Below are 23,861 nucleotides of genomic sequence, written 5' to 3' on the forward strand. Positions count from 1 at the left end.
AGGATTCTTGTAGGTCTTTAACAGTAGGGCCTTGGAATTTTAGTCCCAACACATAAGCTCTTCTAGTCAGGTATCAAACAGTTTTGGTGTTCTGTCTAGTCAAGATAAATCCAGGGACATTTGAGTAAAATACTCCCTTGTTTCTTACCTGTTGTTTCTTTTCTTCACATCCACAACCTGTGAGATGGGCCTGTATACTATTTTCTGGAATTTACTTTCTTTTCAGCTGCAGTTCAACAGCTGACTTTCTCAGCTGGTGTTCTTCATCCCTTTCTTCCCTCACTTTCTTCCAGCCAGTTCCGTTCCCTGAGTAGGCTGAGACCCTCTCCCATAGAGGTCTTGCATACTCCAGTCCTGAGTGAACACAGTCCACCCTCTTTTCCCCCCCATCATTTCTACCTGCAATCTTATTATTATCCTAGGACTCTGTATCTCCTCACCAGTGCTTCTATGAAATTTATTTTACAGCTGATTAGCCAATTTGGAGAATGAGCCAACTTCCTCTTAGATAAATTCTCTTCTAGTGTGTGTATAATGTTGAAACTTCTTTCACTGAAGAAGTTTGGTGATGTATCAAAATAATGGAAATAAAGTATCTTCCCTTAAACTATTAGAAAACCTTGGTGCCCTTTTATGTCAGAAATCTGAAGGAATAGCAGTGCTCTGGGAGGGCCTCTGCACAACTGAACTGGTCCCTGCTCTCTTGGGAACTGGGGGAGAGGCTCATGCAGGAAGGAATCCTGAGAAGGAGGTCTTCATCGGCTGTAACAGACATTACCTATTGTCTGGTCTAGGTTATTACTGAATTTCAGGAAGATCCATGTTAGGTTTTTGTGGACCAAACAGGCCTTTGAGGAGTGAGATCTTGTGAACTTAGCTTTGCCACATTTTTCTGTAGTGGAAGCCATATGGTACTTAGTCCAAACTAGATGTAGGTAAGTATCTAATTAAAAATTTTTTTTGATAACTGGCATTTGTACTTAAGTGCCTTATAAAGAGGAAAATCTAAAGAACCTATGGTGGTTTGTTAGAAAAAGGATGTAACATTTGCAAAGATAAGGAGAAAGGTTTCAAAATGCAGATCTAAGATTCCAGGGGAGTGAGTCTCGAAAGTTTTTTTGTTTTGTTTTTTGTTTTTTTTTTTTACTGGACCAGTTCTCATTTGCCAACACTGCCCTTCTTTCACATAGGTGCATGGTCTGTGCTGTGAGCTCAGTGGTTCCTGTTCTCGCTTTACAGCGTTTTAAGTGTGGGAGGAAAGGCATAAAAATGGAGGACTCCTTTTTAAAAATTTTAAACATCTCCTGTTTCACTGTCAACATCATCACAGTTCTGCAGACTTCTCAAACTGGTGGTTATGTTCAGACCCACTACATAGCACCATGCAAATTATGCACAGTTAATGCTAGGGGGCACCACTCACCAAATGCATGCTTCTGGGGTTGGGTTGTGCACTTTCCATAACTGTGCAGGGCAGCCTGCCTGTCCTTATCCCGGTTTCAATGTTGGGTTTAAGAAGCCTGTATTTTGAATTTCTCTAGCAAGTAGCAATTTTCATTGATGCAGCCAGGAAATTATATTAAAACTAAAAAACAGCTGGTATAAATAGCAATGAAATTAGAATAAGAAAAAAATTAATCCTTCCTAGGAGATACAACTATATGTTTGTCAAAATTTGTAAACTGTGCACGAAAAACGGTGGATTTTACTATACGTAAATTATACCTTGATGGAAAAAAGGTTAAGACCACCCAGATTAATATAGAAGTCTTAAAGCTTAATGACTCATAATGATTATCATTCACTATTAATCCTTTCACAGGTCAGAAAAAAAATACCTCAGCCAGACACTAAGGGTATAAATAAAACCCATAAAACAAAAAAGATAATTCTGAAATTTACTCTGAAATTAGTGAAATTATTGATAAGGCAGTTTGTGGCACATCTGGATAAAAGATCAGAAAGTCAGGTTGACTTTTCACCTGAATTGAGTAGTGGGTGACCAGTTATTTTGGCATTCTGTACATCTCAGCCTTACACAGAGTGCAAGGACAGTTCTAACTAGCCATTCTGATCAGGAGGATGGAAATACTCTGGTTTTGGATGACCTGTTTAAAGGGAAGTGATATTCTAAGTTTTTATGCCTCAGATGGCTATTCCACAGGAATCCCTGCATTGTAATTTATATATGAGGATATTTGACTTGAGCATGCATGCCTGTAGCTGCGTTACTTGTAACTGTACACATCACAGATGTGGTCCAGAGACCCACTTACAGCCACACTGACCAGACCTTCCTGTGACCTGAAGGTCCAGATGTCAAAGTAGGAATCTAGAAATAAAAGGTGTGAGTACACGTGTATAAATGACTGCACCTGCTTTTGTGTCACCCTGTGCTCTCCATCTCCCAAGAGTGCAAAACTGGAAGGCCTGGTTTTTATGGCCACAAGTAAAGCTGTGAAAAGTATAAGAAAAACAATCCTTGCTGGGAGTTTTCCAGCCTAGGAGCCATCACCCCATCCTCCTCTCACCTAGGTTTTCTTTAACTGTTCACGGTGCCCCTGCCCAGCTTTGCTGAGGATTTTCTGCGAACATGTAGTGTGCACATGCACGTACACACATACGCTCACTCTCTTTCCTAAGCTGGGGAATTGAGCTTCCAGTGATCTCAAGCTTCGGGGGAAAAGAAAGGTATGTACTTCACAAAGAGATTGGGGACTCCAGACTTAAGTGGTAAGGGCAGAATTGCTTGTGAAGACAAGCGTTGCAAAAGGTTATGCATTTTTCTCATAATAGAAAGATGTGATTTAATAAAAAAAAATTTTAATTCTGCAAAATGTGAAATAGTAAATGCTCTCTGTACAGTATGTGTACGTTAATGACATTTTACTTTGGAACGAAGTTAAGTTCTAGGACTTTTAACACAGTATCAACTTTGGTCCCAAGATTTAGAACGCACACTCTTTCATAGAGCCTAATTATTATCATTGGGCTGTGCTTAAGAAAAAACAGGGCTGTCGATGTTAAGAGCAGAAAATCAATGTCATAGTAAACACAGAACTTTTGAAACACCCAGCTTTTAGCAGGCACCATCTCAATAAGCATTTTCACTTCAAGATTGCTTAGTTATTTGGAAAACCATACGGATTATTAACAATTCCTAGGTTAGTATAATGTGGAAAACAACTAGTGAGAACAGCAAGAGATGATGAAAACAAGTGCACTTCTGCCAAGTTCATAGATGCCATCAAAGTCAGAATTGCCCTTTAGATGCCATTAGTTCATGACATGGAATTCAGGTTCTAGGTGTTTGTGTTTCTCTTTGCTGGAGGTGAGCTCTTTCAGGCATGCCATCGTAAATTCTGTCCAACACAATCAGCAGAGTAGAACTTTTGGTGGCTCTACCTCAGTGGCTTCAGCAGTGTGATCTTTATAGTTTTAGGAAATGAATGTACTATACCAGGTTTCTCTTGAAAGGTTTGGATAAATAAAATAAACACGAGCCAGTAGAACATTTATTCTGTATTAATAGTCAGTACATTTATTAATTCAGGTTGAATTTCTTTTTCTACAGAGTATTATTTCTTTAATATTTGCATCTGATCCACAGTAATATAGTACTAATTTTAATGAGAAATACAAATTGGAACTTTTGCTTTCATGATAACTCATCCACTTAACATTTTTACAAAGAACTACTATAAATATGTAACATTATGCAGGCCTTTTTCTGCACCTGTTCACAAGTCAGAAGGAATACACTGTTTAACTATTTAGAAGCTGAATACTTTCAAACTGCCCAGTATTTATATGGCCATCGCCCCACACCAGACAAAATTAATCACCGTCTGTTCTCCCACCAGTGTACTCGCGAGGCTGCATCACCTGTGGTTCTTTGCCTTAATGCCTGCCCCAGTTCCAGTTGCTACTGCTCCCTCAGTTGAGCTCTTGGAGGGCAGGGAGCCTGTCCCCTTTATTCAGTATTTGGCATGTGTTACATACCCAATACAAATTGAATAAATTGAATTTAAATTTAAGTAGTTTCCTTCTGTTAAACTTTTGTAACTAAGTAAGGATTACAAAAAACTGTTTTCAAAAACAAACAAAATGTACTGTACATTGAAATTTTGAATTCTTTATAATAAGAAACTCCATGTTACACAGTAAAACATCATAGGAATTTGAACCTAAAGAACTCTAAACCTTAAATGAGGATTTAAAAAAATGCAGAAATGGCAGGCAAAAAGTTCACCCCTGATTATTATTATTAGGTGAAATTAGAAAGTAGACTTTACACATTTGAATAAAGTTGATGTTAAAAAATATTTTCAAACAATGGGATTCTAAGGCCTAACAATTGTGTTAAAAATTCTGCTGTAAACCCCCCCAAATTAATTCTTAACTATAAAAAATAAGGCAACTTGAAGTTAGAAATTTATGGATGAAGTTAACTTTGGATTGCATGCAGAAGCCAGATCTGACTGGTACCCTCTCATAACCATTATCTCTAAAAGCTTTTAGCAAGAAGGCCATTCACACATACTGGTGAAATAACATAATCTCTCAGAAATAAATCAGAGTTTATGACTTCACTAAGTAGTAGACCAATTAAGAGCATCACAAACTTCGTGCTGTCAAATACATTACCTTGAAAGAAAATTATGCAGACAGCTTTTCTGAAGAACTCCATTTGTGCCCCATGCTTATTGTTCTTTGAGGTGGAGGAGGTGGCAGGGAACATAATTTCTCTTTGAAAGTTCTTTTGTTTTCTGCTACCTGTATTTAAATGTTACCAAGGACTATTTCTGTATCCTATTAAGTACTTTGAGAAAATGTTAAGAGAATAGTGCTACATAAAATAGAGGAGGATTTTTATATTCACTAGTTGTAAAGCTAACTGAATAATCCTTGACTCTTAAAAGAGAGAAGATAACATGCTGAAAAACTTAACAAGTATCTGATAAACCAACCTGCCTTGTAAAATTCTGAGTTGAAAAAGAAACTGAATCCCAGCTAATTAATAAATGTTCACTAAAAGCAGCATTTATACCACAGCAAATTTAAATGCAAATTAATGTGGTGTTATTAGGTTGCTTTTAAATGATCACTTTAATATTGTCAAGTGGATGTGAATTGAATAAGAACCTACCTATATTCATTTAATATCTTGCATATAAGGTCAAAGTGCTTAAAATAAATACCATTAAAATGAAAAAAAAAATGAGTGGCTTCTAAGTCATCTGATTCCTAATTATTTCTATAACAACAAAAAAATTTGGATCACCTTAGAATTCACTGCAGTAGAATTCGGCCATGTAGCAGATATAATCAGATTAAGACCAATTTCTGGATTCCTTTTTCAAACTGGAATCCTACTTATTTAATTCACGAGATATTCTCAATAGAAAAGATCAAGGAGAATCCAGTTAAGAATGAATGCAAATAGACTACACATTTCATCACAAAAACAATCAATTATAATACATTCTAAGCAAATATGTATCACACCGCAGTGGGAAAAAAAAATTAGAAACCTAGGACTAGTTAGATAAAATGTTACTTTCTTTTAAAAATTCATTACACATACTTACCTCACATTTGTTTTTAAAACTCCCAAATAAATATGCCTAAACATTTCAAAATATTTTCAGTAACTGGTAAGTGCTGTACTTTTTGCTCATTCATGAGAAATTACTAAAAACTTACAATGCAAGTATATTGGCTTGAGCCATCATTGCAGAAAATGAAGGCAGGATTCTTTAAAACACTGTAAAATGCACCAACTTTAATCAGTTTTTAAAAAATTGTTCACTTTTAAATATGTAGCTGCTGGTAGCTGTCCAAGTCCATTAGCACCACATATAGTGAATTAAAAGGAGTATTTTTAGGAAGGATGACTTAGCAGTCTTTTTAAAAAAAAATGTTTAAAAGTTATAGAATTAAAAGAAACTGATTTCTTGAATCATGTTTTGAAAGATCCAATTTTAAATTGCTAAATTGAAGGATTTGGGTGGGTACCTTGCCCCCTAAGGTTATAAGCATGAAGGTGGGAAAATCTGGGAGAATACTTTTGTATTCTTGAATCTTGCTAATAATATTCATTATTTGGTTCAGTTCCAAAGTCAGATTAGGTTCTTTTGCCAGAGGTCTCAATATGTACTTCAGGAAGAAACAAAGATGTATGGAACAAATTAGCACATACCTTCTATATGCAATCCACACGTAATGGCAAGAAGTCACCAGGTCATTTAAATCATTTAATGTACATTCTTTTCTCCACGAATGTGCAAATACCTTGAGCAAAAACCTTACAACTCAAGTGAAAGCTCTTCATTACTTCATTTGCTTTCAGAGTGACACTGTCACTCAGTTTAGACAGTGGGGAACTATACAATATGAACCCTGACCTGTGAGGTAAGGAAATGTGCTGCAGTATTATGGCCATTTCACACAAGGAAAGACTGAAACAAATACTTTTTCAAAAAAATATGGCAATCACTGAGATCGATTACTTAAATAACAATAAAATGCAAATAAGCCCTTCTTGTTATATTAAGTTCACTTTTTGGTAAAGGATTAGCTGGACTGAAATTACTGATGAAAAAGTTACTTTTCAATATTCAGGTAAAGTGTTTTTTACTGGTGTCTCTCAACCCATAGGCACAATAAAAGAATACTGACATTTAAAATATAATGTTCTTTAGAAATAACTTTTCACTTTCTATTCAGCCATGTACTTTGCTCATTCTTGGCCAAGAATGACTAATATTTTCACTAAATCATTATGATTTCCTAGGATTTCTACTGCCAGGCTGGCTTGGAATCCACACTTTCCTCTTTGAGGAGAGATTGGTGAATAGTCTCTAGAGATGTAATCCTGTAAGATGAATCCTATGTTATCCGTGATAACTTGTTACTTGGGAAGTTTGCCTTCTCCTGGATGGAAGATAATATTCTACTTTTTGTTTTTATTGTTGCTGTTGTTTTTGTTTTTGTTTTTTTTTTTTTTTTGACTTTTCAGCAGATGATCTCATGCATAAATGGATTTACACAGGTCTGTTTGGGGCAGAAGAAAGATGGAGAGGGAAAATGCATTCCCCGTTTCCCCACCTTTGCACTTGGTAATTATTTGCCTGTTTGTAGTAATTTGTGAGTGGCTTTTGTAAGGGACCTGAGCAAGACTAGAATATCACTCATGTTTAACCAAGCAACATATATATATATATATTTTTTTTTTTTTGGCCTCCAATATTTGGAGGGGGGGGGGGTTAAGACTACTGCCTAGGAGTGTAACAACTATAAATCACACATTTACAAAAATAGCTCACCTTATTCACCATTTTAAACAACATAAAAGTGCACCATAAAAAAAAAAAAAAAGGTTGTTGAAAACTGAATGCAATATTCACCTATACACAGATGTATCAAGCAGAACCAGGCTTTATGACATCAGAGGATATTAAAGAGCTTATGGTATACCACAAGTGCTCAATAAATACATCCTCCCTCAAGCACCCTAATCTCCACATGCCATTTTAGCAACTCCCTGGATGTCACCTTGCATTGCACTCTGTACTGACCTCCTCCAATCCAGAAGTGGCTTCATGGCAGTGGTAGGGAGGGTTTCGTAACTTGATTAATTCTTTAGCACTTCTGGGCTGGAATTGTACCTTTAAATTCCACAGATGGTATTTCTCTCATTTGTTACAGAATAAGAAATGCCACAAATATGTAAAATACTTCACCATTAAGCTTTTCTTCCTCCCATGATCTGGAAACTAAATCACTGTAGAAGATTGTTTATTGTATTATCATCAGAGGCCATTTCATTAACCAGCTGTTCTATGGACAACTGGATAGCATTCTTGACAAGAGAAGAAGCTGTTTCTATTAAGAGTGTTTCATATTGTTCTGAAGTTCTACCCTCAAAACCACTATCATTAGCAAAAACCCCTACTTGCTCATTTTCAACTGAAATTAAGAACTGCTTAGGGACATTTTTAGACTTCTGAACATCAAATTCACTGATTTCGGTGTCTGTGATAATAATAGCAATTGGCTCCATTCTTTTGCTTTCTTCTGGTTTGGGTTTTTCTGCTGTGATCTCATTTTCTTTAAAATCTGATTCCTGGCTCAATTCAGTATCTTTTGGCTCACTCTCCTCAGTTACAGTCTCTCTACTTTCATGGTCTTTCCAGTTTGGTCCACTTTCTAGGGTATCATTTCTGGCTCCTTCCACAATTTGTTGATCTGGGAGTGCAGGTGAGGGAGGAACATCAGAAACTACTGGAAGCTGACATTCTGTATCTGGAGTTTCCAGTGGGCTTGCTTGCTGAGGTTGAACGCTTTGTTTTTCCTCAATCGTTTCAATATCTTTTTCAAGGATTAGAGTTCCTGTTTGAATAGCAGAATGCCCCGTATCTAACTCCAGTTCTACCAAAATCACTTTCTCTCCAGAAGTTATGCTGTTGTTCACATTTGATTCACAGACCTCATCACCCTCTTTCTGTGAGACATCTTCCCTTATATCCTGGGTCGACTTAGTCTTTGTTGCCTTGTCATCTGACTGGGTCAGAGTTTTTGTATCCAAACTCTCAGCCTCTGCCTGCATTTTGATGCTGCGGTCTGAGTCTTCTATAATTTTGGAATGCTTCCTTTTCTCCCCTTTTGAGAATTTTATGCAGGGAATCTTGAGTCTGGATTTTGCCTTTTTCTTAGAAGGATCAGCATCCTCAGCATTGATTTCAGGTTGCACCTCAGCCTCAAAGGACTTTTGCTGCTTTGAAGAATCTGACCTTTTCCTGCGTGTTACAAGGCGTTTGATTGAGGCCCAGGCCCCTCCTGGGGGCTGTGGCTGATCAGAAGCTCCTGCTTCTGGGGAGCACTTCCTTGCTGCATCAGCAGTTTCAGAGCCAGCTTTGGGCTTCATTGCTTTGGCTGCTTTCTTTCTTCTCTTGAAGCAAAGCATTGATGCTTTTTCCTCCTGCCTCTCCTCCTGAGGACTAACTTCTGCCAATCTCTTCTCATCCTTGTTTTCTACTTGAATTTCAGAAACTGTGGTCTCCATTCTTACATTACACCTTTTCTTTAGAAAAGTATATGTTCTCTTCCTTAGCAGACTTTTATGATAAAAAAGTGGGCAAAAATATCATACTGAGTAAAATTTCTTCCAGGTGTATTCACTCCTTTCGTCCTACTCCATACAGTTGTTTTAGGTGGTTTCTCCAGTTACACAAATACTTAGATTCTCTATTACTTGTAATTTCTCTCTTTAATATCTTCATGAAAGCCCTTTACTGGATAGATTTTTGTTTTATTTACGGATCAACCTGACAAGAGAAAAGAGAGTGGTATTTTATTTCACCATCAGCCTATTGTTTTCTATAAAGACTATTTCAGTTGATTGTATAGATTCTGCCAAGCATGTTTCCCTTATAATAACTTACTAAAATGACTGGAGAGTAAAACTTGGGGTTTACTTTTGCCCTATCAGAAATATTTCAGCATGAATTTAGTTTGTTCTTCTCTTTGTTAAAACTTCATTTTGGATTACTCTGCAAATCTGATATTATTTCATCAGTTCTGTAGTTGTGCTGTCTTTATGAATTGTTTATGATTCTGAATTGCAAGTTAACAAACAAAAACCACCACCATCCACAAGAAAAAACAACGAAGGGCAGAGTGGTGAGCAAGCTAGTGTAATTTTTATTACGTGTAATAAACAGTTTTGAAGCTTGCAAAGGGTCCTAGAGATTATTCGAGAGTATTCAAGTCCTGCCAGATGAAGAAATTGAGCTCCGGAGTGGGCAGCTGGCATGCTGAAAGCCATACAGTTAGATGAGGTCATAGCCAGAGTTAGAACTGAAGACTTTGACTCTCTGATGTTCTTTCCGTTATACCATAAGGTTTCTGTTCTAAAAATGTGTGTTTCATGAAGGAGGTGCTACTTTTCATACATGCTCTTGGGAAATTTAACATTACTGTCCTTCTCCACTGTTAAATTTGTTTGTATAATTTTGACATTTTTTCCTAAGTAGCTGCTGTTCAAATGTTTTCCATAATGAGCACATAGTTGAAGGTCAGAGTGAGTGATAATAACAGCTGACATTTATTGAGCTATTCCTGTGTATTAGGAATTGCTAAGCACTTTTACATACGTCTCTAATCCTCCCACAACATTACAAAGTGAGTAGGTGGTGGTATCACATCTACAGATGAAGAAATCGAGGCCTAGAGAGGTTAAGCGATTTGCCCGAGATTACATAGCTAGTAGATAACTGAGCTCAGATTCGACCCAAGATTGCTTGTTTCTGAAGCCTGTCCCCTGAAATTGGGAGTTTCATCAGAAAAATGAATTGTTTGGAGATGCCAATCTGCACTAGATCCACTAGTCAAAAAATTTAAAAATTGTTTAATGGTCATGTGACCATAATACAGCCCAGCAACTTATAACTGAACCAAACCTGAACGGGGAGTTCTTGCTGTTTTAAAATCAAGCTTTCAAACTCTTTATATTTTCTTGATTCTTGATCTAATTTGAAAGCCAAAAATAAATTGATAAGCTATGCAATTGGCAAACTGATTAGTTATATATATAAATATAAAGGTATATTTTAAAATTAATCCACAAAATGGTATGATAGTATCAATGGTGATCACCTAACAAAAATCCTATGAATTTTAGTTGATGGATGTCCTAAAATAAAGAGACTCTTTATACTGTTTTTATGTAAATCTTTCACTATTGAAGGTTTATTTGGGTAGCTCTTGATTCTATGAACTACAGAAGGAAAATCAGTTTATGATCTAAGTAAATATTTCCTTAAGCTGGGTGTTACATATACTCCATGCCTCTGGCATAAAAACAAAATCATCCTAGAACAATGATGGAACTAAAATATGCACATTTTACAGTGTCCCTCCTCATGAGATGCTTCCGTAAGCATTGGAACCACGGGTGATTATAGCTCTCTTTAAGTCTCCCCACCTCTTGTAAGTTCTCAGCGCCTGAGAGTTTTTATTAACCAGAGGATGCATGACTGATAGCAATATTGAAATTAGATCATGTTTAGGAACATATCATTTGAAACCAGCCTGGATGGCCCACAGACAACTGCTTGAGAAGCTCACTTGAATGTGTATCACGATGCAGAAATAAAACATACCCAAACAAAACCTACACTGAAATGGGGAAAATGCAGTCTGCAGACATTAAAACTTTGCAGAACATTAGACCGCAAATGATTAGTCCTTAACCTGCACCGGTAGTTTTATCGCCTCAGAATCTTAAAGCCTCGGTAGTAATTTCCTGATAGAATCGCAAGTCTACTGCCACAGAAAATACCCCTTCCCCTTCTCCCGTGAACAGAGGAGCACGGAGGCAAAGAGCAGCCACTTCCCGAGGAAAGCAGTGACTCTCTCCCTGCGCCAGGTGTGGACCACGAATTTTCTTCCCGGAGGAAGGCGTCTGCCCTCCCTCTCGATGCGCCTTATGGCAGGAGCTGGAGCGCAGGGTAAAGTAACTCAAAAAGGAAAGTGCTGGGGCGTGGAACAGACAACCCAGCTTCAAGCTATCTGCACAATTACCACGACCAAGAACCCCAAACACATTTCTCTCCAAAAGGGCAAAGGAGGAAAAAAAACGACCAGCAACCCATGCTCCTAGACTCGCTGTAACGCGGAGAGGGTAGGTGGGCACAGCTGATGAGAGTCGCGCTGGCTGGAGAGTCCTGCAGGCAAACGACCTTCCCAGTTCTTACCCCGGCCACGTCGAGGGGCCCGGATTCCCGGTGTCCAGCGGGCACCTCCCGCCCACTCCACCGGCAGGCGGTCAGCGGACCGGACACCCGCCCGCACCCTCTTCCCCGCAACCTCCTCGTCCTCTTCACTTACCGAAGGAGCCGGGGTCCCTGGCCGACGCTGGGGTCACGGGGGCGTTCGCGGGGCCGGGCGCCTGGGCAGGCGGGAAGCCACTGTCGCACCCGGAGCGAGCCGCCCTCTGCAGAGGGACCGCAGCCCGGAGGCGCCCCCTCCCCAGAGCGCGGGGACCGACAGTCGGCGGCACCAATGCGCGCGGAGCGGGCGGGCGCGGGGCGGGGCCCGGGCTGGGGGCGGCGGGCGGGGCGTGGGGGAGGCAGGAGGGCCACCTGCGAAGCAGTTCGCCCAGCCGCGGGGGAGCAGACCTTCGCGCTCCCAGCCGTGCGACCACATCCTGGAAAGGGCCGAGGGCCACGGAGAGAGCCAGAGACACAGAGAAAGCCGGCAGATGGGGAGGGGACCAGGGTCGCAAGCCTCCCATTTTCTCAGACGCAAAGCAGCAAAATCCAGTTTTAAATTATAGGTACTCCCATTTTAAATCCCCTCATTGAATATTTAAAGTCACAGCAGATATCACACTTTAAACGTAGGCTTCAAAACTATGCAGAGTGCATCTCGTTTGGAGAGAAAATTTCATATATGAATTGGGAAAAAAAATTTTTTCCCCAGGAGTGGGTTTGGGTGTAATGAGGTTATCAAGATTCGTTGCCAAAGGCTCTCAGAGGCCCAAGATACAGACCTCTGTGTCCCTAAGTATCTAGCAGGCAGGTAGAGATGATGCAGTCTGTGTGCCATTAAGGTCAGCAGAACAGAGGAGCCCAGCCCCTTCCATTCCTTATACCTTATGTATTTCCAAGAATAAGGAGCTTACAAGTTATCCGTGCTTCCCTTTCTGATATTCCTAGGTGCCTGCTTAACCTTGTCCCTCTCAGTTAAGTAGGGTTGAGGGATGGAGAACAGAAGCCTTTCCTCACAATTCCAGTCTTGATCAGAGCAAAGGGTGCAAGACAATATCTTCCCTCCTGCCTGACTGGCTAGGCTGTATATTTTCATACATTTTGAATCTTTATCTAAACAAGTTCGTAACCATAGTGAAAAGCACCATAAGCATTTATTTGTACACATAATCCATTGTGTACAATGCATTAACACCAATAAAAGTTGTTGCATTGAGAGTTGAGAGTGATTTGCTTTGGGTTTAATATTACCTACAAAAGGGCATTCCCAGGAGCTCCAGCAGTGAGGTCCTGCAAGAGGAGTTCCTGCCTCCTCCTCTGGCCCCTTCCAGGCACACAACCCAGATGAAGAAGCTATTAAAGTGGAGGGAAGAACTACTGAAAAGCAGTTGTACTTATCTCTTTTCTTCAATAGGATCATGATCTTTGAGAGAGTAAACTTCAGTTACCCATTTTTCAGTGTTTTTCCAGGAATATATTTTACCATATAGAATATATTCTATAGATTCCACTGAGACTTATTAAGGAAAGAACTATTGAGACACAATAGCAAAGCTGAGTCTAAGCTGTCAACATCTTAGAGACAAGAGCTGCAAAACAGGAATATCCGTAAGCATCTAATTTATAGTAGTTGTAATTAAGAATTCAGTTTATCTTTGTTCATTCAGCAAACCCTAGTCTGTAAAGACGTCCTTTATATCCCTAGATGGGGTACTAACCCTGCTTACTGCCAGTTTTGAACTTTAAACAAACTAAAAGAAATCCATGCCACTCATAACCAACTGAGATACTACTACTTATTGAGATCCAAGTTTTCTCAAACCTAGCAGACCTCGGAGTATGCAACAATTTCAGGCAAAAATAAGATGAGCTTATCTAGATGAAGACGAGGTAGAACAGCTATCTTACTAGGAATAATTGGAAATGAAATAAGGGACAGGTTAAAACAATAAAGGCCATCTTAATGACTTACAGATCTTATTCCACTTACTTGAAAAAAAAAAGACTAATGAAAGGGAACTGAAGGGTGGTTCGAGGTAGGAGGTGAATTGACTTTGTATTTGAAGGGCAGATTTCTTTAAGGTACATTACATATAACTCATCCCCAACCTCCAACACACACAGAGTGGAGAACTATAAATAAAATAATGCACTATGGTTTTTCTTTAGGATATAACTAGAACCTGACACCATATCTGAATTTTAAAAATGTATCCAGTATCTCATACGTGAAAGAAACCTGTCATCCCTGAACTCACTTAAGTGACAGTTAGTAAGCTATTACCCATATCATTGTCTGCAACTTCATGAGTAGCTTTTCATTATATAATGAGAAACAGGCTCTAAATATATCTCCAATCTGATGAGAAATTATCCTACCTACAGCTTATCTTGTTAACATCATCAGATACAATGTGCCAATAAAATAGCTTATTTATCTGACCTCTACTGCTTCATAACATTTATCCCATCCTGGTCCCTATCCACCCACAGCCTGGGCCGGTATCTACCAAAAAATGTTTTATAACTCTGTGATAATCATTCTTACATTTTAGAGACCTGCTGGGAATAAGCCCTCCACTCCCCCATTCCTGGTTCGCCATTAAATGAACCTGTGGCTCATTTTCTGCTGGTTTGATCTGTTCCTGGGCACGATCAGGGTTGCACCAGCCAACACAAACTCAACTGTAATTCTGTTGTAATCTGCTTTACTTGACAGCACCCATATGCTGCCTTGTCTTTGAACTGAGAGTATGTATACATTTTCAATGCACAGCAACAGCCTCCGAGGTACAGATCAGAGAAGGTGCAGTCTGTGTAATAGTAATATTATGAATATGGGGAGGGAAGCCATTAGCAGCCCAGATAAGGGTCAGAGTAGGGACAGGGAGGCAGTGACCTTGAAGGACTCCTAGCCCCAAGGTAAAGGCCCCAGACCACCTCTGGCTACACACACTATGTATCCCCAGCATTCATGCTCCCATAGGTCTTGAATTCAGGTCTTCAGTCAGCCTGCACGTATTTCTTGTTCTTTATGCTTTCTCTTTCATCACACCTCTTTTTTTTTTTTAAATCACAGATTGAAGACCCAATTCCACAAAACCCGTATCATCAATAACTGTTCACTCGCCTTCCTAACTTCTTTATTTCTTGTCTCTGCTTCTTCCACAATTCCATCAACCCTTTCTGCCTGTCACAAATAGGATGTCTGTTTCTGTACAACCTGGCAGGGGCTGCCTGCTACAAAGGGCTCTGAAGGCACAATGATGTTAAAGAGTACAGGCTTTGGAGTCAGATGACCTTAACAAGTGCACTTGGCAGAGAGTAGCAGTGTAATTGTGAAGTGCTTTTCTGTACAACAGAGACACATAATTTGCCTATGTGTTCTATTATCATTTATCTCTACATATCTCCAACCAAAGGTCAGCTCCCATTCTGAAGCTAGAGGTCACTCTGCACAAATTTGTTAGGAATTTATCCTATAGATGCTTCTACACAAGTTGCAAAGATACATATGATATGAGAATATTCACTAGGACATTATTTGTAACAGTAAAAACCACGAAACAAGTGTCTATCAAAAGGACTATTTAAACACTTCACAGCCATAAGAAACAAGATGTATCCCAAACTGCTGATGGAGTAAGAACTCCAAGGTATACTGCCAAGTGGAAAAGGCAAATTGTACCATTTGGATTTTTACTGAAGGCATATTTCACTTCTACTTAGGGAAATTCTTGCATTAGTGATGGTCCCTTCACTCCAAGCAATACCTGGTAAAAACAATTTGACTTATTTATTGTATTAGGGCTTTGTTTATAATCTTTGCCTTATTAAACCTCCACACATCTCTCCCACCAATTCAGTTCACTATTTCTGTCAACATGAAAGATTTAAACCCACATGGCTTTTGGTGATATAAGGAGGCCTAAATTGTTTAGATGATCTTTAAGTCACCACGTCTGACAATAGACTGCTTTCTTCCTGTTTACAAACTGAATTCCCAGCAAGTCCCATTCCAGATGTTTTACAGGACATTTTAAAGCACACCAGAAACAGTGAACTCTGCAGGGTCCAAACAATGCTTTGTAACAGGAACATCACTGAGTGTGTACAGTGTGTAGAATGTGCCAGGTGGTGTTCAAAGCGTAGTGGAGCTGGGCTTTGCGCTCAGGAACCCTTTGCCCCATGCCCTCAAAAGCACTGCCATCACTCCTTAGACTGGAAAACTGACCATATTACAACACTAGTGTTTACCTGGGGGATTAAAAATAGTAAAACCAAGGGCACCAGGAAAAATACCACTCTGCCAATGCCAGCAGTGTTTAGCATGGGCACTGGGGGATGCAACATCTGGAAGGATCCACTGCAAGAAGAAAAAGGGGAAAAGGGAGGAAAAGTGGGATAAGAACAGAGATAGAAGATAAATAACAAGAAGGGAAGGGAAAACATTTGAGGGAAATAAAACATTCTGTAGGGAGGGGTAGAGCTCAGGCACATGGTAGAAGCTCAGTAAATACTTGCTGAACCAACAAGGAAGAAGAGCTACCCTGCGGTTAATGCAATATGACCATCCTTCCTAAAATGAAGAATGAATGGTACTAGGGGCACAGGCAGGGTACAGCTCAGTGGTAGAGCCCATGCTTAGCATGCATGAGGTCCTGGGTTCAATCCCCAGTACTGCCACTTAAATAAAAAAAAAAAAGAATGTCTAGTTCTGTGAAAAATGTCGTGAGTATATTCTAAGGGATTGCACTGGATCTGTGGATTGCTTTGGGTAGTATGGCCATTTTGATAATGTGGATTCTTCCAATCTAAGAGCACAAGATATCTTTCCATTTCTTTGTATCGTCTTCAATTTCCTTCATCAGTGTTTTAGTTTTCAGGGTATAGGTAACCTCCTTGGCTAGGTTTATTTCTGGGTATTTTGTTGTTTTTGATGCAATGGAAATGTTTATGCCAGTTATAAAACTCTGGTTTTTGAAGTGCCAAAAAAAAAAAAAGGTGAATGAAGGGCCACAAATGGCAAAATATCCCCCAAAAAAGAATGGTGCTAAGGCTGTGACAGAAATGAGAATTCTAAGGAAGTTCAGGACAAAAACCTGTATAAGCGATACTTTCTCAGGGTGAAAAAAAAATGGAACAATATAGAAAAGTGCATGATAAAAAGGCACATCCTCCATACTCTGCTTCTCCCTCAACCGTCTCAGGAGGTTTCTTTATTACACAAGTGTGTGCTGTTTCCCCTCTAAACACAACAGCATCATAAAGTACACACTGCAGCTTGCTTCTTCAGTCCCAGGGCCTGCCCGGCAAACGGGGTCCCATGGGACAGCAGAGAGCCGGCAGCACAGTCTGTTAATGCTGCCATTTATATTTGAACACTGAGATTAACTGCAAAATTATTTACTTTTATTCTATGAGTTCAGTAAAGTAATTAGACATGAGCATGATTTATGCTAATTGATACATGAGGATGGGAATTAAGGCTGAAGAAAGGCTTCTGGGGGAAACTCCCACTGCTTATTTCAGAAGGTCTTTGGGGCAGGGACTGACTTCTCTCGACTTCCCCACACTTCCTGACAGGAGGCCTGAATAAACACTGACCACATTTTCAAAGTAGCTTCTTGAAGATGGACAATCTGGAAGGAAAAGAAACAAGAAAGCGCTGAAGTATTTCCTCTACCCTCCCTCACCGCACCATCACCCTCTCGCACCGCCAGAGCTGTTAACGTTCATATCCTTCCCCACAGCTGACTCTCCTAGGGTCTGTCCACAGACTTGAAAACAAGGAACGGCATTTACGTCATGGCCGTGTGACTACTGTTCAACGCCAGTCCAAGCATGAGCCAGGATGACATCTCCAACGTCACAGACACCCTCCTGCAGAACAGCGTTCCCCCAGCATCAGCACGAGGTCTCTCTTCTTTGGAAGCAGAGATGCTTCTGGGGGCAACCGTCCTTACAGTTTCCTAATTGATGACTGCAGTTTGCCTCCATCTGGACCCTTACTTTATTAAACCATGTGAGAGCTTTTGTTTTGCATCATTACCCTTGACTTCGTCGCCCTCTCTAGGCCTTTTAAATTCCTCCTTCCTCCTGATGGATTTATAATTCTGGGTCACCTGCAGTTGTCAGGACTCCCCTTCAGTACTGTCCAGATCAGGATTTGGTGTCCTGAAAACCATGTCTTCCTTTTTCTTGGTTTAGTCCTCACTTTGCTGGAGTACACTGCTAGCTCCCTTCCCAGGAAGAGATGTGGGGGTGGCAAACCTATACATATGTGAAAACCTCTAGATAGACTCGGTGGGGTGTACGTACAAGCGGAAGGTCACCTTTCCCTGTAGACCTGGAGGGCGTTTCTCCATCGTCTAAAAGCCTCTTACTGCTGATAAGAGGACAGCGGTTCAGTCTAGTTCTTTTTTTTTTTTTCCATAGGTTAGCCATTTTTTCTCCTCTGGAGAAGGATTTTTAGGATTTTCATCTTTGATGTTTCTGAAATTTCACCTGAGTGTATCCAGGGGTGGCTCATTCATTGTGATGAGTGGTGGGGGCCCTTCACTTAAGGCCCCACGAATTCCTGGACCGATCCTGCTTCCTTTCTCTTTCCTACGTTCCGGGGCATTCACTCACTCTCTCCTGCTAACCATCTATTCAGAGTATACAGACCTTCAGCTGCTCCTGCCCTCCAATGTGCTATCAGCTCAAAGCCCAGGGCTTCCTCGGGTCCCCAGAGGAGGTCTAACCTCCACTGCAGCCCCTCCGTAGTTCATTCAGATGGCAGCTATCTCTCCTATACTGCCAACCTGTGACGAGCTGTGTTCTTCTTCCAAAAATGTATTGAAATATAAATGTTTCATTCACTGGTTACTGCCAGCTCTTATTATAGTCCCCCACCCTGCAGTGATGTCTGGAAAGAAATCTTTTGAAAGCATTAGAACTTGCATTTTCATAGCTTTGGAGTCCTATAATTCACAAATATGCCTCATAAGGAAAAAAGCAAAACTTTCACCAGTAACAACTTACCCATTTAGAACAGCCCATTCACCTGCTCAGTTTCAGGGTCCAAATCAATATCATAGAAACAGGGCCGGGTAGGGAGTCCAGGCATGGTGCTCATCTAGGTGTGAAATACCATTAAAAACAAACTGAATGTGATCTATTTGCACCTTCCCTTCAGATAGAAAGCCCAAGGCACAAAGATAAAATATTATTTTACACTTGTCCATAAAGTGGCACTCTTCATTTTACACATTAAAAATCAAGTCACTGATCCTGCTACGATCTCAGCAGGAATCCCTCAGGTCCTCCTGCAAACCAAATGCCAGACTTCACCAAAGTCCCCCATACCAACAGTTGCAACAAGAGGTAGAGGAGATGCATCCACCTTCATCCCACAATGGCAGGTGCCATGGAGGCTGAGGGGTCAGTTGTTTACCTCCTCAGTTCTCAAGTCACAAAATAAAAAGGAGATGCATGGCTTGTCTGCTGTTTCATTTTATTCTAAGGAGTCTTGTGCAGATACTGCTATTATTTTTGCTTCAGCAGCACATTAGGAATCAGTATCAATTAACTTGGGCTAAGCTAAGACATTTCTGTACATAATCTACATGGTTTCACAATCACCATTTTTACTGGTCCCTTTGGCCTTCTGAACCTGAACCTGCAATGCTTACGGATTTTATTTGCACTTGCTTCTTTTTCTGAAGACAGGTATCTACTTAGATGTAAGTCTGTAAGGCTTGTAAGTGGAAACTCGGTATATTTTAATCTGTAACAATGTCCTTTATGATGAATACACAAATTCCAAATCAGATCTAGACAGGAGAAGAGTTTAAGCTGAACTTCTACCACTTAACTGTAAAAATGACGTAGAAAAGGATCAGTCACCTTCTGTAACACAAAACACCTAGGCTTTAGAAAACCTGATCCTGACATCTGCGTGCCAGTCAAGGAGGGAACTGACATCGGTCTCTAGTCTCAAATTCTATTAGAAATAAACAACTGCTGAACATGGGGACAAGTAGGAAAAAGGAAGGGAATGGTCCTCAGACCTAACAGAAAAGCCTGAAGATGACATTACAGAGATAAAGGACATGTGCCCATCGACGTAGACACGCATGTGTGTGTTGGCAGAAAGCTCTGAAGATGATCCCTGAAATAGGGATTAGTAGGAAACACTGGTCGTATCAATAACCAGAAAATTTTAAAAAATGGAAAGATTATGTGGACACATATACAGAAAGTTACATTAAAACTCCAAAAAGAAGCCACCACATCTTGAATTAATACGTAAAATGCTCAGATCCTCTGAGCCCAGTTCAGGCCCCAACAGGAATTAGAAGGCGTGAAGAACAGTCACTGTTAAGCCATCTAGATTATGTGTGGAAATGTCTTGGTCCAAGCTGGCGTCTAACATGAGAATTTATTCTAGATGAGAAAGTTCTGAACTAGGCAGGCTGTGTTTCTCTCTGAACTTCAGGCCCGACTGCTTTCAGTTTTGCTTTCGTCTCTTAGAGTCACCCTCCTGCATGCAGACATCAGAAGTGACAACACTGCTTTTTCAGCTGCCAGCTGCAGACAATGTCTCCAGAAAGAACACACATTTCTGCAATATTCCAGGTGCTGGGTAAATGATTTGCCATTCCTATTAAAAAGGAATTTCTACAAACCCCAAGGACCGATGAGCATTATAATAGAGCAAAATCTCCTGTCTCTGGAGCGGCTGAGGGGCGCTGATTTGCAGGCACGTGTCTGACCACCACTGTCATGGGATGACACTGCCCCACAGAGAGCTGGGAGGTGCAGGGCTCCCCTCTTCAGTAACTTGCCCAAGGCCAAAACCAGTGGAGGTGAAAGTAGATTCGGCTTTAATGTTATGAACTGTTGACTCCATAATACCACCTCCTACCATTTCCTTACACTGAAAGAATAATAGCTCCGAAAGGAGACCTACTGGTTTCTTTTATCTGTGTATTGGCTTAGTTTACTATTTCAATCCTGTACTGCAGGTAAGTACAATCTGCAGACATAGGACACTGGCCAGATCTATGGGGGAAACCTGGGCACAGGACCAATGTTGACTCTGGGACAAAGTTAGTCCAGACTGTGATTATGCCCTTCAGCTTCCCTTTACCTCCCTGTTAGCAATTTTCCTCTTTAATATGCATAAAGCCCATAAGATAAGAAAGCATCTGATAATTAACTCATCTTAAAGCGTAAGTAAACAACCTCACCTTTCACATCTACAGGGTTTACTCACATTTGAAGGGGGAAATACTTTACTCAAAAATGATGAATTCCCTGAATTTTAGACGTAAGCTCCAGGCCTGTCAAGGAGACCCGGGAGACTCCTGGGTATATATCTGAAGGAAATTATTTCAAAAGGACACCTGCACCCCAATGTTCATAGCAGCACTATTTACAACAGCCAAGACATGGAAGCCACCTAAATGTCCATTGATGGATGACTGGATAAAGAAGTTGGGCTGAGTTAGTTGATGAAAGGTGCCCAATAAAAGTCAGCTGTGATTACACAGAAGCATTAACACAGCCTATGAATTAGGCTCATCCTGGACTCCGTCAAGGTCACACTGCCTCTGGGCAACAAAATGATTATTCAGTACAACCAGTCATGGCGTCATCCTTGAACTGACACTAAGATGGCCCAAGATGATTAATCATAACAGGCTGGATTCAACGGTCTCCTCAGCAGCGAACTCTGCTAATTCGGCATTTGTGTGATGGCTTCAGTAATCGATTTGAGGAGCAGAGGTGAATGAGCAGCCCTCTGCCCACAGCACTCACTTACCGTTCCCACCAGAGGGTACAGAAAACCAGCCCCGACACTGGCACGGATGTCTCTAATGGGCAGGACGAAGCCTGTGGGCATGCCTTTGAGCTCTGGGTTGTGAGACAAGGACAGGTGTGTCTTGGCCATGCAGATGGGCAGGTCCCCAAAGCCCTGGGGAATAGGGGCAGAAGTGGGACAAATGAAAAGCTGAAGATGCAACAAAGAACAACCGGGCACTGTGATGACGTGGCTTCTGCAATTTATGTGAACCATCTAACTCCCCTTATACCCCTTACATGGCACTACCCTCCTCCAGCTGGGTTATTATAGATTAAAAACCTTCATTGGGAGGAGGTGAGCACTTACAGCCATATTCCACAAGTGAATATCTTACCTTCATTTATATAACCAATTACAAACGATAGTTTGGAGCAGACGTGAGGATACAAGTAAAGGCACGCTTTCGGCAGGGAAGGATATAGCTCAGTGGTAGAGTGCATGCTTAGTATGCATGAGGTCCTGGGTTCAATCCCCAGTACCTCCATCAAATAAAAATAAATCTAATTACCTCCCTCAAAATAAAAAAAAATTTTAAAAATTAGAAAAAGAAAAAAAAAAAAGCAGACTCTCAACATTTTAGTAAGACATTCTATGTTTCCTCACAGCTTTTCCACACACTTATATATCACCTCTGGGTAGATAAACAACGTGGGACTGGATCACCTAATTCAAGCTCAGCATTTTAAGAGGGGAGAAGGCTGCTGCCCAGACAGGTGAAGCAGTGCTTGGTAGGGCAGGAAGAATGCAGGCATCCTGACTCCAAGGCCTGCTGTAGGAAGAGATGAAAGAACAAACCAACCAAACAACTACCTGCTTTGTGTAGACTTCAGCTTTGTGCTGTGCTTCAGGGAGCAATTCAATGTCATCTGCCCCATAGATCTTCTGTGCAATGATCCTGATTTTATCCTCAACAGGGAGCTGACAGACAGGAAAAAGGGGAGACCGTGACTAAATACATGTGAAGACACTCACCGGGGACATGGCCATTTCCAGGTCAGAATCCCCAAAACGGCCAGAGGTGTTTTAATTTCTATACACTTACATGGATAGGCAAGTATTTTGAGGTTTAGTGGGTTAGAAACTTTTTTTTAATACCAAGCCCCAGATTTTATAAGTGGAAAATGTCCCAAAGGTATAAGGTTACTGTGTGCATGTGTGTGTATTTAAGATCTCACTAGGTACATTATAAACATTACTGCTGACTACCCAAGAACAACTATTTCTTCACAAGTGGAAAATAATACTCTAACGCTACAGACCAGTTTCCTGTGAAAGCAGATCTGGGATACTGTTTATGAAATAAGGCAACTGATACCCATCCACACAACCTGTTTTAATACAGTATATTGACTGTTAGTCACTGGCAGTGAGAAACAGTAATAAAATCATCTACATACCTAGAAAACAACCCAGTGACTTACACAATCAATATGCTTCAGGGATGGTGTGAAAAGACATGCTTTCCATAGCACCTGAAGCAAAGAGAGCAGTGGACGGAGGCCAGTGGCCTAACCAGTGACTTCTAGGTCTAATGAGGAAGTGCAGGGCTGCTTCCTCCAGGGCAACGCTTTCAGAAGTGGGGCCTAGCCTCTTAAATGCTGCTACAGACAAATTCAGGGCACTAGGATTCAGAGGAAACAGCATAGGGAGAAGCTGCCTAAAGGAAATGGGAGGGACAGCTACCCACAGGTAACCTGGATGAGCAAGTCACCAGAATTAGGCAATATGGGACTCTATGCTCCCTAGCAACTAAGGCTAAGAGAACACATTGAGTGACTTTTGTTTTTTGAAAGGAATAATCATCTATCCATGAAAATAAACATTTCCTTTTGAACTAAACAATAATAATTTATGAAGGGGCTTTGTAAAATGGATATAAATAAAGTGACTATTCAATTACAGCTTCATAAAGATGCAACAGAGATTATTTTCATATGCCTCTTATCATTGGAGCTCCAGCAATGCTAAGGCACATTCAGAACTTCTGAAGCAGAAGTACTTTTGTTGAAGGGTGACTTAAGACCAACAGATGCTGAATGAGACAAAAAGTGGCTGCCTCCTGTTTCTCAGAACAGAGAAGAGTTCCAAGTAGAAATGGGTTATAAAGTCCTCTTCTTCCAGGCCTCCTGCTTGCCTTCCAGGACTGGGGTTCCTAATTTAGGCACTGTGGATGGAGACTTAGAGAGGATGCCTATAAATGCTTTGTATTTGTGTGCAAATTTGTGTTCACGGCC

At 40.6% G+C, this 23,861-nt stretch overlaps 3 protein-coding genes and 1 non-coding gene across 8 annotated transcripts in view; 2 read left to right on the forward strand and 2 right to left on the reverse strand.

The window, feature by feature from the left end:
- Nucleotides 1-17,721, forward strand: part of ZBTB25 (zinc finger and BTB domain containing 25) — a 40,319-nt gene extending 22,598 nt beyond the window's left edge. Inside the window, exon 6 of one of the 2 annotated variants that reach the window (XM_074365405.1) lies at nucleotides 17,528-17,721. In XM_074365405.1, the coding sequence (XP_074221506.1) occupies nucleotides 17,528-17,632 (105 nt within the window). In that variant the 3' untranslated portion in view covers nucleotides 17,633-17,721. Of the gene's footprint in view, nucleotides 1-1,190; nucleotides 3,361-17,527 lie in introns of those variants that run through there. The other variant, XM_074365406.1, reaches the window with a different exon arrangement.
- On the reverse strand, nucleotides 6,981-12,044 carry AKAP5 (A-kinase anchoring protein 5). The gene is made up of 2 exons (XM_010962256.3): nucleotides 11,893-12,044; nucleotides 6,981-9,329 (listed from the first exon to the last, which is right to left on the reverse strand). Exon 2 carries the CDS (start codon nucleotides 9,065-9,067, stop codon nucleotides 7,784-7,786), a length of 1,284 nt encoding a protein of 427 aa, XP_010960558.1. The 5' UTR covers nucleotides 9,068-9,329; nucleotides 11,893-12,044; the 3' UTR covers nucleotides 6,981-7,783.
- Nucleotides 17,165-23,861, reverse strand: part of MTHFD1 (methylenetetrahydrofolate dehydrogenase, cyclohydrolase and formyltetrahydrofolate synthetase 1) — a 51,569-nt gene continuing 44,872 nt past the window's right edge. For all 4 annotated transcript variants that reach the window (XM_010962257.3, XM_045522094.2, XM_074365397.1 and 1 more), the window contains 4 exons: nucleotides 22,438-22,545; nucleotides 21,586-21,738; nucleotides 18,801-18,894; nucleotides 17,165-17,416 (listed from right to left, as the gene is read on the reverse strand). In XM_010962257.3, the coding sequence (XP_010960559.1) occupies nucleotides 18,805-18,894; nucleotides 21,586-21,738; nucleotides 22,438-22,545 (351 nt within the window). In that variant the 3' untranslated portion in view covers nucleotides 17,165-17,416; nucleotides 18,801-18,804. The remainder of the gene's footprint in view (nucleotides 17,417-18,800; nucleotides 18,895-21,585; nucleotides 21,739-22,437; nucleotides 22,546-23,861) is intronic.
- Nucleotides 22,038-22,111, forward strand: TRNAT-AGU (transfer RNA threonine (anticodon AGU)). The gene has a single exon. It is a non-coding gene; the product is annotated as a tRNA-Thr (tRNA).

Source organism: Camelus bactrianus, chromosome 6, assembly GCF_048773025.1.
Source record: "Camelus bactrianus isolate YW-2024 breed Bactrian camel chromosome 6, ASM4877302v1, whole genome shotgun sequence".
In the NCBI taxonomy this organism is placed as follows: Eukaryota; Metazoa; Chordata; class Mammalia; order Artiodactyla; family Camelidae; genus Camelus; species Camelus bactrianus.

Coding starts and splice junctions, on each gene's coding strand:
- AKAP5 (XM_010962256.3), bottom strand. CDS start 9,067: ATGGAGACCACAGTTTCTGAAATTCAAGTAGAAAACAAGGATGAGAAG.